The sequence below is a fragment of the Melospiza melodia genome, chromosome 5 (assembly GCF_035770615.1).
Source record: "Melospiza melodia melodia isolate bMelMel2 chromosome 5, bMelMel2.pri, whole genome shotgun sequence".
Classification (NCBI taxonomy): Eukaryota; Metazoa; Chordata; class Aves; order Passeriformes; family Passerellidae; genus Melospiza; species Melospiza melodia.
This window is the reverse complement of record NC_086198.1, coordinates 24,846,115-24,861,626: the sequence shown is the minus strand read 5'-3', so window position 1 is coordinate 24,861,626 and position 15,512 is coordinate 24,846,115. Positions and strand designations below refer to the sequence as shown.

General features: G+C 42.4%; 1 protein-coding gene across 2 annotated transcripts in view; it reads right to left on the bottom strand.

Moving 5' to 3' along the window:
* SNCA (synuclein alpha) overlaps nt 1-13,625 on the bottom strand; it is a 63,057-nt gene extending 49,432 nt beyond the window's left edge. Inside the window, exons 1-3 of one of the 2 annotated variants that reach the window (XM_063156617.1) lie at nt 13,518-13,625; nt 11,905-12,050; nt 6,468-6,509 (exon numbers count right to left, since the gene is read on the bottom strand). In XM_063156617.1, coding sequence (XP_063012687.1) covers nt 6,468-6,509; nt 11,905-12,025 — 163 coding nt within the window. In that variant the 5' untranslated portion in view covers nt 12,026-12,050; nt 13,518-13,625. Of the gene's footprint in view, nt 1-6,467; nt 6,510-11,904; nt 12,051-13,287; nt 13,408-13,517 lie in introns of those variants that run through there. The other variant, XM_063156618.1, reaches the window with a different exon arrangement.
* Between the last annotated feature and the right edge of the window lie 1,887 nt (nt 13,626-15,512).

Here is a 15,512-nt window from a genome sequence, read left to right as displayed (position 1 = left end):
CCTATACTTTCCTTCAGGCTAAATCCCATCTGATCCATAAAACGTATTCATAGCTTTATCTGCATCCTTTATGAGCACAAGATGGATTCGGTTTCAAAGTTAGGCCACCATTTCTGAGGTTTTTTTGGGAAGCACATATGAACATTAGACTTTCTGTGGATAAATTACATTTCTTTAATTCCTTACATAAAGGGCATCAGTTGTCCGTATCACAGGGCAGGCAGCATGCATTAATATGATTGATAATAAATAGCAAAAATTAGGAAAAAGCTAGAAAGCTAAACATGATTAATACAATTTTTTTATTAAAGACCTAAATTATAAAGATCTGCTCACTGAAAATTGAGGCAGATAATTTAATGCTCATTCTAGCTAATTTAAATGGAAAAGTTAGTAACTAATTAAGTATTATCTCTTATGATCAGGAGCTTTCATTATAGAGTAGAACAACAGACTACACATTGTCTGAAATTAGAAACAGAAAAAGTCTGTTTCAAATATCTCCCTCACTATACATGCTAATAACCTAAAATTTCATGAGCAATTTCCTTGTATACATCCACTACTCTATAGCCTTGCCTTTTTTAAGGGGTGGGGGATGGAAAGATAGTCCAAAGTGGGTTTTGCTGAAAAGCAAATGTTGCCCTCAGGGAAGGTTTGATGTAATGCTAGCAAGTGCAAAAAGACATCTGTTAAGATGCCCCATTTGATTGTTACCAGCTTTAGACCACAAAAAGGTTTGGTTTTTATGCATGAAATTTATATAAGAAGCCTTCCAGTAGGTTCTTGCAAACATATACCTTCAGATGTGTGTCCTCATAACATGCTGTATCTTGCAAAGCCTACTGAGACCTGCTTGTACTTGGAGTCTTTCAGAAAGAAATTGAGTAATGTTGTGGAACAAACTTATTCATGCTGTTCCATATAAAGCCCACAGGTGATGCAAAAAGAATTTTTAAAAAATTGAGCAGCATGTTGTAAAAGTAGCTTCAAAACCCAAATTTCTAATAAATATTTAAATTTTAAAAAAGTAAGAGGAAATATGTTCTGGGTACATTTCAGTACTGCTTTTTATTTATTTCTTTCTGGGAGAGATGCTGGGGTGCATCCAAAGCAGCACAACCAGCAGTTCAAGGGAGGGGATTCTGCCCCTCTGCTCTGCTGAGACCCCACCTGCAGGGCTGCACCAGCTCTGGGGTCCCAGCACAGGACAGACCTGGACCTGATGGACTGAGTCCAGGGGACACCACCAAGATGATCAGAGGGATGGAGTGCCCCTCCTATGAAGACAGAGCGGGTGAGGTGCTAATTGCAGCCTTCCAGTACCTAAAACCCCACAAGAAAGGTGGAGAGGATCCTGTGATCACGTTGGGACAGGGCAGGACTAGATTACTTCAAACTAAAGGAGGACAGGTTTAGATACAGAAGAAATTCTTTCCTGTGAGGGTGGTGAGGCACTGAACAGGTTGTCCAGAGAAGCTGTGGATGCCCCATCCCTGGAAGTGCTCAAGGCCAGGGGGCCATGAGTAACCTGGTCTAGCAGAAGGCATTTCTGCCCATGTAAGGAGGTTAGAATCAGATTATCTTTAGGGTCTTTTCCAACCCAAACCATTGGGTTTGAGGTTATAATTCAGTGTCCTTTCATTCTATTAAATTCTTTCGTATGGAAGTGCCACACATTGCTTTGAAAACTTCCCTTTCCAAAAAACATTGACTGGCAGAACATGTAATGTACAAATTCAGTAGGCTTCATGCTGACAAGAGCTCAGCTGGCTTTGAGCAGACTCATCCTTTCTGATAAAATAATAAAGCATGGTTGTGCAGTGTTGATGGTCACAGGCACAATTAGTTTCATTATCTCAAGCTCTTGAAGCACCTTCACCTGAAAATATGAGGCGACAGAATGGAACTGAGTGCCCTGTGGATGCTGCAGTACAAACCACCTGATTCTCAGTGCCATTATTAGCCCCACATTTCTTACACTGTGTTGTCATGGCAGGTACAACCACCTACCAAGAGCAACTACCCAGTGGCTGCTGTTCCCCCTACTACAGGATTTTGAGAAGGCAGTGTCTCCAGTACATTTCCTCCTCCCAGTAACACATTATCCCAGGAAAGGCCTAGAACACACAAACCCAAATGAAAAAGCAAAGAATCAGGCCACCAACACTGTTACTGGCATAACAGTAAGATACTGATAAAAGCAGTGTACATAAGACTGCTTCTATTTCAGACAGCCATGGTTTAACCCCAGCTGGCAACTAAGCAACACACAGCTGCTCATTCCCTTCTTCCTCCAGCAGGATGGGGAGGAAGAGAACTGGAAGGGTAAAAGTAAGAAAACTCAAGGGATAAGTATGGCTCAACTGAAATATAATAATAAAAAGTAATAAAAATTATAATAAAAAGGAAAACAAAGAAAGAAAGGTTTAAATCCCACAGGTGATGCAAATTCAAACTGCTCACCACCTACCAACTGATGCCCAGCCAGCCCCCAAGCAGATGACCCCCACCAACCTTCCCCATGGTTTTACTGCTCAGTATGATGCCAGGTGGTGTGGAATATCCTTCTGGCCAACTGGGGTCAGCTGTGCTGGCCATGTCTTCCCCCAGTTCCTTGTGAACCCCCAGCCTTCTCACTGGTGGGGTGAGGTGAGAAGCAGGAAATGCTGTGATGTGTAAGCCCTGCCCAGCAGTAACTACAACCTCCCTGTTATCAACACTGGTTCCAGCACAAATCCCAAACAGTCCCATACCAGGTACCATGAGGAAAATGACCTCCATCCCAGCCAAAAGCAGCACACAGACACAGCAAAAGAAAGCTGACACAGGTGTTGCCATGGAAGATCTCTCACACACTGCTTCAGAAATCAGAGCCATGAAGATAAATTGAGCAAACTACATAAATAGCACCGTTTGGTAAAAGTAATCATAGTAAGGAGAGAATCTTCTTTACTGTCTCTAAGGAATAACTAAACATCAACATCATTACCAGAGTGACTGATAATGAGATCCAGCCTGGTGACCCTAGAGCTCTGCAAACCCCACAACAGGAGAAGAAAAACCAAAATAAGTTTCCAATCTCATTTATTTTATTGCTTACACTAAGTAGTAATGGGGAAAGCACTAAGTGTGCACAAAGAAATCAGTTCAGAATGCAGGGGGTTGATTCCAACTTAGTAAGTTTATCTGAATACCAGGTTGCTTAATGATCTTAAGCCATTAAATCTTTTTAAAATTGATATGTGCTCTGCATCACAGTGTTGAGACCCAGAGGAAATCAGCTTCTACAGAGCTCTGCTGTGCTATGGCCTGATTACTTCTTTTATCTATGCAGAGACTGTCCATTCCAATAAATGGCCCTGGGACTGCACAATGACCACATCAAGGGTGAGTTTAATTGCTTTTAATTGCTAATACTGACTATAGCACTGTGCAAAAAGTCTTAGCATTGAAGTTGTCTTTGCACTACTTATTACAGACAACAGGGTAGCATACAGTATCAATGTACAACCTCTGGAGCAATTCAAAACAACTAGTTACTTTCACCCTTGAACAATAAAAGTAGATTCAAACCACAGCATTTCTCTGAATTGATGAACTTACTCCTATTGTACCAAATATACTTTTGAGTAACTATTTCAAACAGTAAGTTGGTCTTAAGTACTTGAAGAACTCATTCACAAAGATGCCATAAATATGGCGGTTCTTTAATTTATGCAATTTTTCTGTAAGATACCTGATGGAGTTAAATGACTAAGGAATGTTAAGGAATTCCAATGACTAAGAATGTTAAGAACAAGAATGATCTTGAATAAACAAAGAATTAAGCCAAACACCTGACTATGGTTTACTACTATCAATACTGTGTCTTCACTCACATGACTGAAGGATCAAAAGCTTTTTTTGCCCTGACTTATTTACAAATAGTGCTTTATTTAGACTATCTGGAGATGAACTGTAAATATTTCATCTTTCATACTGCTCATTTCTGGGAGATAGGTAAGATGGGTGAACCATGCATTTATAGTCAAAGGCCAAGAGAGCTTTCAATCAGGAAGTCAAGTCTAAACACAGGGCACACACCCCATAAAACCAATAAGCAAAGCTGCTTTTATCAGAAATTTAGAGAAAGGGTGACCTGACAAATAACACACTTACCATATTCCAATGAATCACAGCCTGGAATCCTCATTTCACAGTATCTTGATGTCAATAAATCTGGTACCATCAAGTCACATTTAAAGCAAGAAACACCTCAGTCTAGTAATTCTGGGTTTGGAAATTAAGTGAATTAAGAATGCAATTAGGTTTTTTAGCTCCTCAAGATGGGTCATCTCACAGTCATTTCATCAGCATAGAGGCCTAAATGACTACTTAAAGACAGCAAAGCTATCAAGATTTTGGAACTTGGGCATTAAGAAAAGACTGACTACAAAACTGTGAACACTCATTTTGATCTGTGATTCTAGTTTGTATCTGACTGTCTCCAGCCTCTCAAACCATTTTTATTTACATAATAAAGTGCTTATTTCACCTCAGGTTTCACTTGATGCACTGGTGAATTAATATCATAAGACCAGCACAGCTTATGAATTCCCAGTCATATGAAAAGAGACAAGCAGGTCTTTACAAGCAACTTAAAAGGGATTTTTGTCACATCAACTTCAACAGCATTGATTTAAATTGATTTGATTTCTACATCAACTTCACTAGCATCTCTGTCTTAATGTTACACCTCACAGAATCATTACAGTGAACTCAAGTCTCTTTTTATCTACCTTCTCTTCCTGCCAGAAGAACTATTAATAGGTTTGCTATTATTTTTTTATTCTTAAAATGTGTCCAAGCATTTGCTCTGTTCTTACACTGGTGAGTCCATACTGTTTCATTTTGCAAGCTGTGGTCTCTAGATTTTGCCTGAAGTCTTCTCTTCTCACTACCACAGTTGAACCTGTTCACTCCCTGTTGATTTCCCATTTTCATGCAACAGCCAAGCATCTCAAACAGCTTGAAAGGACAGAAGGAGGCAAACTGCAGCACAGAACCCATTATTCCCAAGTTTTGGGCGTCTCACTTTAGGTCACCTGTTTCCTAAAGTGTGTGAGGAGCAGCTACTCTTTTGCCTAAAATCAACAGTAACTTTTCCAAATTTTCCATTCACAGGCACAGCACATAACAGGTGTGGTCCCCTTATGTTTGCCTTTACAGTCTGTTTTGTACCTTCCAGAAGAAAATTTAAGGTATTTTAAAACCTATTAAAAAATCTACTCAGCCACTGAAAATTCCTGCCTAATTAAATATATTGCCATCACATAAAGAGAGGCACAGCATCTGAGATCAGTAGTTTCTTTCAGGATGAGGAAGAGAAGTCCCCCACTGACGTAGCCCACTAGAATCCCAGTGCTTCAGCATTTTTCACAAGTGTGCAAATGCCCTTGACTTAGATCCCACCACATCCCAGCCTGGTGAGCATCACCTCTATTAACTTGCTTCCTGGTGCTGTCAGCTGCTGCTCCCACATCTCTGATGATATTGGATGTAGGTGTCCCAAATCTCATTCCACTGCAATCCTCTACTGGTCATAGCTATGGTCCCTCTGAATATTTTCTCTTAATTGAGGTCTAATGAGCTGAGATTTCAAATCTCATAACAGCACGCATGCCCAGCCTAAGCTCTGAAGGACTATCCTCAATATTCTGTTCTGTTTTGTTACTAGAAATGCTCTTTTTCAACCATTTATGTGGGTTGTGTATTAAGTATTGACATTTGTTTACTTACCACTGTTTACCCTTTGCCTTGTGAGCACTATGATACACTGACATGTGAGCTGAATGAGAGACTGGCTGCACACTGAGGAAAAAGAAACCCTTTTCTACTACCTTATTTGTTTCTGAATTTATTAGGGGAAAAACACATTTATTGACCATACCATCTCTTCACATCTTCAGAACTCCCACAGTCTACAGCAGAAAATTATACATTTTATTCAATGCCCTATGGTCAACTAAGGCTTTTCTGCACTCTGTAGATATCAAAGACCTTGCCATTCATTTTGCCCCTTAAATTATTGGTTACTGGTTTCAGTTCATACCTAAATGATCCCTGCAAATCAATTTAAAATGCAAATTTACTCTTTCTTGGTGTAGAAATGCTATTGTGAAGATACATGCCTGGCATTTAATTCCAAGTTTGAAAGTGCTCTTGCTACTGAGAGATTAGTCAGTTTAAAAAAAAATTCAAAACACTCACAACTGAGACAAATTCAAATCAAAACTCTGAAATTTGTTTCTTTCCTGTAAGGCATTTCCATGCCGTCATTCCACCCAACCAGATCTCTCAATTTTCCTATGCTTTTCCATCTTTCATAAATTATAGTGCTCTCAAAACCCCTCAATTGTTAACAGCTAAATGGCTGGTTAATCTCATGAGGCAAAGAAGCTGAAATCAAGAGGTAATTATCTTACCTGTTGTAACACCATGAACAACTCCTTCCTTGGTCCTGGAACCTAAACAAAGAAGAATATTAGGTTGAAAATGCATATTCTTAAGTGTTGATAAAGACTACAGAGATGATAAAGAGCGATTACATGCAGACTGCATATCACTGCACACAGTATCTTCCAAAGTTATTAAGAAATTCAGTCTAAGGGAAGAGGCAAAGCCATCAGTGAAGAACACTGTTCTTTAAACTAATTAGCACATACTGCTATTTCAAACATAACTGGATGTCTTTTTCCCTACCAGCCCTCTACTTGCCCTTGTCAGGTTCCATAATTTGGCTACACTTCAGGCATTAGTATCCATCTGTGGACTATGATGCTTAACAATGTGCAATTAACAGAGTTTATGGCTCCTAGTTAATCATCTTACCTAGTCTGCCAGAAATAGGATGACATTTTATTTTTCTTACCAACACAGAAATGACCTTATTTGTAATGCAATTTTTTTTTCTGTCATTCAGTATTTGAGACATTATAATTTATACTTCTGACTTTAAATTATAGCAGAAGAAAATGCATGAGCAGAAAAATATTAGAGAAAAACAACTTTTTGTCCAAAATTCTTTGCAGCAATACAGTTAAACACAGAAACACAATATAAGCTCATTCATCAATATGTGCCACTTGCTACTAGTGCAAATTTATGCAAGTTTAGCCATGTAGTTCTGGCACTATTAGATTGATTACAAGATTGAAAAGGCTCTTACCCACGGGCAAGAGTAGAATAATCATCCATGATAAAGACAAGGGAAAAAAATACTGCAGCAAGTAAAATGAAATGTTGCTTTAGCTAATGATGAGGTTAAACAGCTGAGAAGCCTTTTTCCCCCTCTTTATTCCAAATTTATCATTAAAAAAAGTTGGTTTTCTCTCACTGAAAAATATTTACCATTGAGCAAGAGTTCAAGTGTTTCATTGTAAACAGTTCACGCCTAAGGATCTGTTTTAGGAATTTGGTGCTCAATTTTGTACCACCATGAGACCGGAAGAAGCAAAGCACAGCCTGGAATTCAAGCAGATGATGGTCCTGCTGACTTCTACCAACTAAACACCACTGCAGGCTTACAGTGTGTCTACTGGAACACTTAATATCAAGCACATGCTTTTGAAGGCATTGTTAGACCTGGTCAACATCTTGCTCATGTTTTTGAACAGACTCTTTGCAAGCCAAGACATTAAAGACATGGCAACCTGTGAATTCGCAAGCAGCCAGTTCCCTAAGGCCAGAAAGGGATGGATGGTATGACAGAATTCCCTGGGGACCTGTGCAATGCACTCTTCTCCAGAGGCACCTATGCCAAGTAGACTCTTACTTCTTACTTGCCCAGACAACACTGCTATAACCACAACTCAGACAGAAATGCTGGTCTCTTTAGTGGAAGACTGACTTTTCTTTTAAAAAAGCTCAGCTCACAGACCCATATGGAATGGGGTATGTATAGCCAGCTCCATTAATTGGCAAACAACCAGCTGGTTGGTGTTCCAGAGCCTACAGCATATGTTAGAGCACAAGAGCACTTGCCCCACTGCTGCACACTTGCATGCAAGAAGCTGCTCCTGCCATGGCAGCTACAACAGCATCTAGAGGCACATTAGGAGCTGCCAGAAAAGGCCTATAAATAACAACACTTGAGTTCAGTAGGATGACTTCTGGCTAGCCATGAAGGAAAGCTGGTTGTCCACACTGGTTCCAGGATAAACTAGCTGTCTTTCATCCTGGCATTCCCAAAATACCAAATGTCTTGCTCACTGTACCCTGCATAACAAGGAGCAGAGGAATCAGAATAGGGATAACAAAGACCAAGGAACAGGACTCTAACCTAAATCAAGAAGCAATAGTAGCACATGGTAATGCTACTTTTCCTAGCTGTAGTAGACATCTGTGTGAGGGGAGGGAGAACACTCAACTCAATTTTTGGGTTTTTTCCAATTATAAAAAATACCATAGGGTCTCTTCATGATTTATTATCATGGCTGTCACTGTGCCAGAACAAAGGAATGTATCAGCAGTTTGCAAATACACTCATTTCTGGACTATTTGAGAGACCAACAGACTACTGACATTGCTTAGTCAGAGCTGGTTACAGACTGGGAGATATAAACCCAAATTAGAGGAAGGGGCAATCTACATTTAAGGAAAACATTTGCTTCCAAGTCCTGAAGCCATTATTCCACCAGACCAACGCTGAGTTCCTCAATTACTCTGCTGGCTTTTCTACCACCAAAGGAAAATAAGAACCATTATGAAAAGAGTGGAGGAATTTGGATGGCTTTGCCAAATAGGTCATGACTGCTCTGCTTTACTCTAAGGCCACGTGCCAGCACAGGGAGTAGTAAACAACAGTCAGCCACGCTGCTGCTAATAAACTATTCCTTTGTTCTGAGAGCTTATGACACAACAAAAACAACCAGACTGGAATCTTCCATTCCTGAACATTCAACACGCACTCAAGAGTCAACTGAGTAGAAACTCCAGCTCCCTGGAAGCACACCCAACTCAGTGGACCTCATGAACACTGCATTGCCAGGAGCGTGTGAGCACATCCTCCTTACTCAGTTCTGGTTTCAAAGCGAGTGGGGATTAAATACTGCCACTCACTTTCTCTCTGCCTCACACTAAAAGCTCTTCAAGGCTACAGAAAGATGCAGTTTTATACCTACAGCATACACAGGACTGCTGAGCCTTAGTCCTTCTTTCTAAACAATGACCAGGCCATTTTTTCACACCAAGAAAGGTCCTGATGCAGTGCTTGAATGAGTTAGAGTACCACCCATTTCAGTCAGTCAATGCTGAAGCCCATTGGCAGAGAAATTTAAGGGGAAAGAACCCCGATACTTGAAAGCCTAAAAAACCATTGTAGACTGTATAGAAGGGATCTTGGGTACTTAAAAGGAGGCCAGACAGTGGACTGAGGGAAGGAAGTAGTTCAGCATGGACAGGGAAAAAAAACAAACCTCAATTAATCCTCCAATACACTGCTCTCCTACACGGCTCTAAGTTTCTCCCTTTGCTAAGAGAAATTTTCTTTGTGCCAAAAAAGTGCTAAAATCAAAACGAGAAGAAAAAATTATTCTCTGATTTTTATGGATTCCCACAACAATGACCACATTTCATCCCAAACAGCAGCTGTTAACAGAACTCTTACCAGGTAGAATTAGGTTATAGTCTTCCACATAATAGTTAAGAGCAGCTTGGACAGAAAGGTCCAGATGCTTGCCACATTTACTTGAATTGCACTGATTTCAGTGGGAAGCCACATCACCTAGGGGATCTGGACCAAAAACTCCATCTTCTTAATTCTCCAGCAGCAATTGGAGGCTGAATGTTATGAAACTGAAAATGATTAACAGGTCCCACTCAGCCCAGTGTTGTTAGGTTCTTTTTTTGCAAGATGTCAGGCAGCTTTCACAGCAAAATCTGGCTGTGAATCTCAAATCTAAAAACCCAACTATAGAAGAAGGGAGTGAAAAGTCTCCACAAGCTCTAATGAATTGTGCTGCTCCTCTCCTCTGCTCATAGAGGGGCTTCACCACCTTTGGCACTGCAGTCATTATCAGCCTGCAGAACCAAAGATGATCACGCTGGCCTCTGCTCATGCTGCACAGGGGAAGAGACACCCCTGCTTGGGAAGTAGAGAGAAACACCCAGCTCCTCCTTTCCCTATCTGAACTTGTTGAGACATCCTGCCTGTAAGGGCAAGCACACAGCTGGGCACAAGCTGGCAGAGCTTCCAACCAAAGGCTCTTTCGCCTGCACAAACTGGGCACACAGCCCTTGCCTCCTGAAAAGGAGACACCTGGTGGGAGAAGGATCCTCCACCATTACCACAGTCACATACACAGGCCCCTACCATGGCTCATAGCTCTGTAGTCCCCAGTAACTACTTAAAATTCTTGCACAAAATGGCAAGCCTGCCCTCCAAAGTTCAACCTCAGCAAAAGCATTTCTGAAGACAACAGGAAATCTGTTGCCTTTAGGAACACAACTAGGTTCAAAGGTCATTATGGTCCGGAGAACGGGTCAGAAACAAAGATTAATTTAGCACACAATGCAGGTTTCTAATACAAAGAAATCAATGACCCCAGAAGCATGGCCAGGACTACAAGAAAACAGAATAAAACAAAGTCCTACCTCTGGAAAATAATTCCAACATCAAGCACAATATACAGTGGAAGAACACCTATTTTGCTGTCTTGAAAATGAGCAGATGCTCATTTTAAAATAGAATCATCCTACAATTAGTGTTCAAAATTACTGCCATCCCTGTTGGCAAGAGCACTGAGCTTTGCTATGGCTTAAAAGGGAGGGAAGTATATTCCAAATGAGTAGTCCACACTATCTGGAGCAGAAATAATTTCTTACAGACTGGCACTAGGCTGCAAGAGGGAATCCAAAAAAGGCACTGGAATACCAGAGACCTCAGTACTCTCATTGAAAAGAAATGCCTCTGGTTTTCAGCTCTGTTTAACTTCTCTCTGTTATGTGAGCACATCTCCCTCAGTACACACAGTGCCCATTACAGAACTGACCTGCTACAAAATCAACAGAACAGAAATGACCTACAGAAAAGAGTATCTTTTCCCCCTCCATTCTTTTATAAACTAGTTTTATTTGATGAATAAGAGAAACAGATCCATAATCATTTTTTTATAAATAACCACTTACTCATAGTCTTGGCAGATTGTTTTTCTGTGAATTTTTCATGACAGCATTTGCAAGACACACTTCTAAAGCCCAACACTTGCTAAATGAAGATGACTATCCTGCATGAAAGCACCACTCAGGGGTTTGAAAATAATTTTATCGCAAGCTCTGTGCAAGACTTGTTTGGCCTAGAATAAGACACTAACAACTGCTTGGGGTCTACCTGCCCTAACTCATTGACTGCAGAGGCTCTTCCCTTGAGAAGTGGTGGAAAATATTTGCCATGAATTTGCAATAGTAATTACAGAACATGAAAATAATTTGACACTTGGCCATATATAATGTTACATCAACATACCAAGCAGTCTGCATGTCTACGACTCAACTCCTGAGCTAACCTCTCAAGTGTCTTCTCCTGAAATCCTGTTCAAGTCCCAGATGCTCTGCAGAATGTTGTGAAGCTATCTTCACCTCCAGATTTTACATTTTTTTTCATATTTATTTTTACTGCACCAACCACCCCTTCAGCCTTGATCTAGCAAACCTCTTGCATGGAGTGCAACCCAATGACCTGTAAGACACTTGGCTTCAAAGAACCAGAACTCAGGAAGGCACAAATCTCCTCTTGTTTCTCTTGCAATGGTCTCCCATGAGTAATCACATGTTTTTTTTCTGCAGAAGAATGGGCCTGATGAGGATCCAGCTGTGAATGTTGGGGTGCACCAGCCAGCAGAGTGCTCTCTGCTGCCCACCTACCCACATAGAGGACTCCCTCTTTTGTCTTTCCTGCTGCCTCTGCCACACCCTGCTTGGTCTTTTCTGCTGCTGCTACGACTCCTTCCTTTGCCTTGGAAAGCCCTTTCATGAACACATCCATGGCTGAAGACTTTCTTCACACAGCTCTAGAGAAAAAAAAAAAAAAAAAAAAAACAACAAAACAGTACACACTTTCAGTAAGGTTTTTGCAGCTTTTTATGCCAGAAAGGGGGAAAAATATTCCAACTGAATGGGATCACAATTATTTTAAAATTATATTACTTATAGCCCCAAATTGTATAGCTATAGGAAACAGATATCCTATTTCCACAGAATCCTATGAGAGGTTGCCAATAATGCAGGTCTGATTGAAAGATGGTTCCATTGAGAGAAGTACCTTCCTTGCCTATCAGGGCATCAATTCTCCCAAAGGACAGTTCTGTTCATGTGCTGAATACAAGATTTAGTCCTGTGATTTGATGATACTCCACCTCTCATCCAGAGAAAAAAGCCAACTTAAATAAATATCAGGAAGTTAAAAAAAACAAACAAACAGACCAAGCTGAAAACCAAAACCTCTCATAGATGACAAATCTTCACTTGGAAGAAAATGCCATTACAACTCAGGTCTGGATAAAATAAAAACTGCTGCATTTCCATTAGTCCAGCATTTTACACACAGTCCACATCATTCTTTTGGAAACCGAGTTTTCCTGAATGGGTTCCTTGCATGCATCACAAATGAGAAAATATTTTACTGAAAAGCAAAAGCAAGAACACAGGATTTAAAAAGCATTGTACTGAAGCTACCAAGAGAGTCCTCTGGCAGCAATACAACCCAGGGCTACACTGAAACCACTGAAACAGTAATTAAAACCCAGAATCAGCATCCCTTCAACAAATCCATTATCAGTAGTCCTTTCTCTTCCTCCACCCACACAGACAGAAGTGCTGCCTGTTATCTTCTCTCCTTCGCCAGAGGCTGAGTAGGAGGAATGGATGTCTAGGAAGGCATCTGGGCTGTCGCAGCTTTCCACTAACTCGTGACGAGCGTGCGAAGGCAGGCAGCGCAGCGTTCGCGCTCCAGCCAGCCTGCCCACGGTACCTGCGGCCCGGGGATGGCGGAGGGGCTGCGAGCCTCACACACACACACAGACACACACACACACAGCGCCGGGGGAGGCATTGGGCTCCTCCAGCGGCGGGGTCCCAAGGGCCGTCCTCGGGGCAGCGCCGCGACCAGCTGCGGGGGCACCGGGATCCAATAACACACCCCAATAACACCTGCTGAGGGAGCAGGGCGTCGCGCCCATGTATATGCAGGAGGACATGTAGCTATACATGCGCAAACATACGAATACATGCACACAGCGAGGCACCTACCGAGGAAAGCAGAGCGGCGCGACCATATGGGCACCGCCGGGCTCCCGCGGACACGCCGCCGGCACACGGCGGACACGGCGCCCGGCTTCTCCCCCCTCCCCTGCCCGCACGGAACGTTCAACAGGGTAGCTCTATCCTGCCGTCTCCGGAGTCAGAGACACACACCTATCACTCCGTGCAGACACACACGCCCAGCCCGCCCCGAGCCGCCCCGCCCTGCCCGCACTCACCGCCGGCTCCTCCGCCACCGGCGAGCACCCGTTGTTCCGAGCGGGCGGGCGGGCTCCGGGCGGGCGGGCTGCGGGCGAGGCGCGGAGCGGCCCCTGCTCAGCACATGCCGAGGCGCGGAGCCGGCCGGCTCTGCTGGCACCACCCCGGCGGCAGCCCCGCAGGCGGGGGGCGGGAGGATGCGCCGCGGCAGGGAGGAGCGGCGGCTCCTGCTCCCGGCTGGGCGTGCAGCCCCCTGCTATGCCCACCCTATCACGGCCTCCGCGGCGGGGGGTGGGAGGCGTGATTAACTCGGAGCACCTGTTTGCGGGGCCCAAACCGAGGGAGAAGCGAGGGTAGAAGGCGTGCCAGGGGACCGGGTCCCGCTGGGACTCGGCACAGTCACCGTTCCTTCCAAAGGCTGGAGCGCCTCGTCTTAGGAGTGTACGGAGGCTGATGATGCGGCACAGCCCTGAGTCACTTCGCCAAAGCCTTAGAGAATCTCCCCCAGCTTCTAATTCTTTTTCATCTACTTCCCAGTCTTCAACCCTGAATGACTGCAGCTCAATTGTCACCGTTCTCACAAGATTCATGATCCCAGCTCATTTCAAGCACGGGAGGTGATGCTCTTGTCGGTGTCATTGGAGTCTTAACTCAACTGCACACACACGAGAATTTTCATCCCCAATGAAAAGCAGTAGGGCCAGACTTGCCCAACCCTTACACCGCTGCTGGCATCCTCCACCATGGCCACTGCCACCCGAATCTTAAACTCAGGCAGAGAAGTCACTTTCCCCCCAGAAAGGGAAACCTACCAAACTTCTCTATTTTGGTCACAGAATTTAGGCATGAAAAGCCAAGACCAGTGGGAGACAAGGCACTAGAACAGATGGACCTTCAGCTTCAGTACATCAATTCAAATCCTGCAAGACTCACAGAAACAGCTTGGGTTTTATTGCACTCCAAAAGGAAAAACAGAACATGGCATAGATGAGATACAAGGTTGTGAGCTGCAAGGAGCATCTTGCATCCAGTGTCCCTTGCAGATTGCTGATGCATCCCTGGTTTTGTTTTCATGCTGAACATGTAGTGCAGGGTCTTATTCTTGTCAGGTTTCTTTGTAAGTAATATTTCTGTATTGTTTGGTAAACTTTCTTTTGTTTCATTCTAGTAGTATTTTTAATCAACCAAGCATTAGGCAACAGATTTACTTCTTTGTGTAAGAATGTTCAGCAATACAAATAATTTTCTCATAATTCTGCCCTCCAGAAAACCTTTAAAAAAAGCCCAGAAATTAAATTACATACGGTACCTCACCTCATTAATCCTGTGCAGCACATCTGTAGTTAGTAGTGCAACAGCTAGTTGTGGTTTTTCCATTTTCTTCCTATTTTGGGGAGAGGACAATAGGTACAGTTCCAGACAGTAAATAAAATAATATTCTTTGCACATGTTAACTGGCCCAATTTATGTATCTTAGTATGTAAATTGGCTCATTGAAAACCCTTCTCAGTCATTCTCTACTACCCTGAGCAGTAAACTTAGACCCCAAATTAGAATTAAAGTCAATCTTGCACTCCTTATTTAAGTATTATCTTCCAGATTTAAAGAAGGCTTTTGTTTTTCCAGCATGCAAGTGAATGTGAGTATGAAATGTTGCTTTTTATTATGCTGATATAAATCTGGATATACTTATTGTATTTATTTATGTTAGGAGAAACAGATAATCCAGTATGATAAACAACCTTGTGCATTTATAGCTCTGTTTCTGAAAACTTTATGAAGAAGAGCTCAGATATTTGCAACTCCTAGGTTTTGTAAGCATTCCTTTTTTTGCCTTATGTTTATCAAAGGCAGGCATTATGTTCTGCTGTTAAACAAAGTAACAGCTTGTCCTTTAGCAAAATCAGGCAGCTAGAAATAGAGAGGTAAAAGCAAGAGGGATCAGTTGCCACAGCAGAAGTAAAGCTTAAAATTTCAGCTGTAGTATTCAAACTAGGCAGCTGTTAAATTCCAAA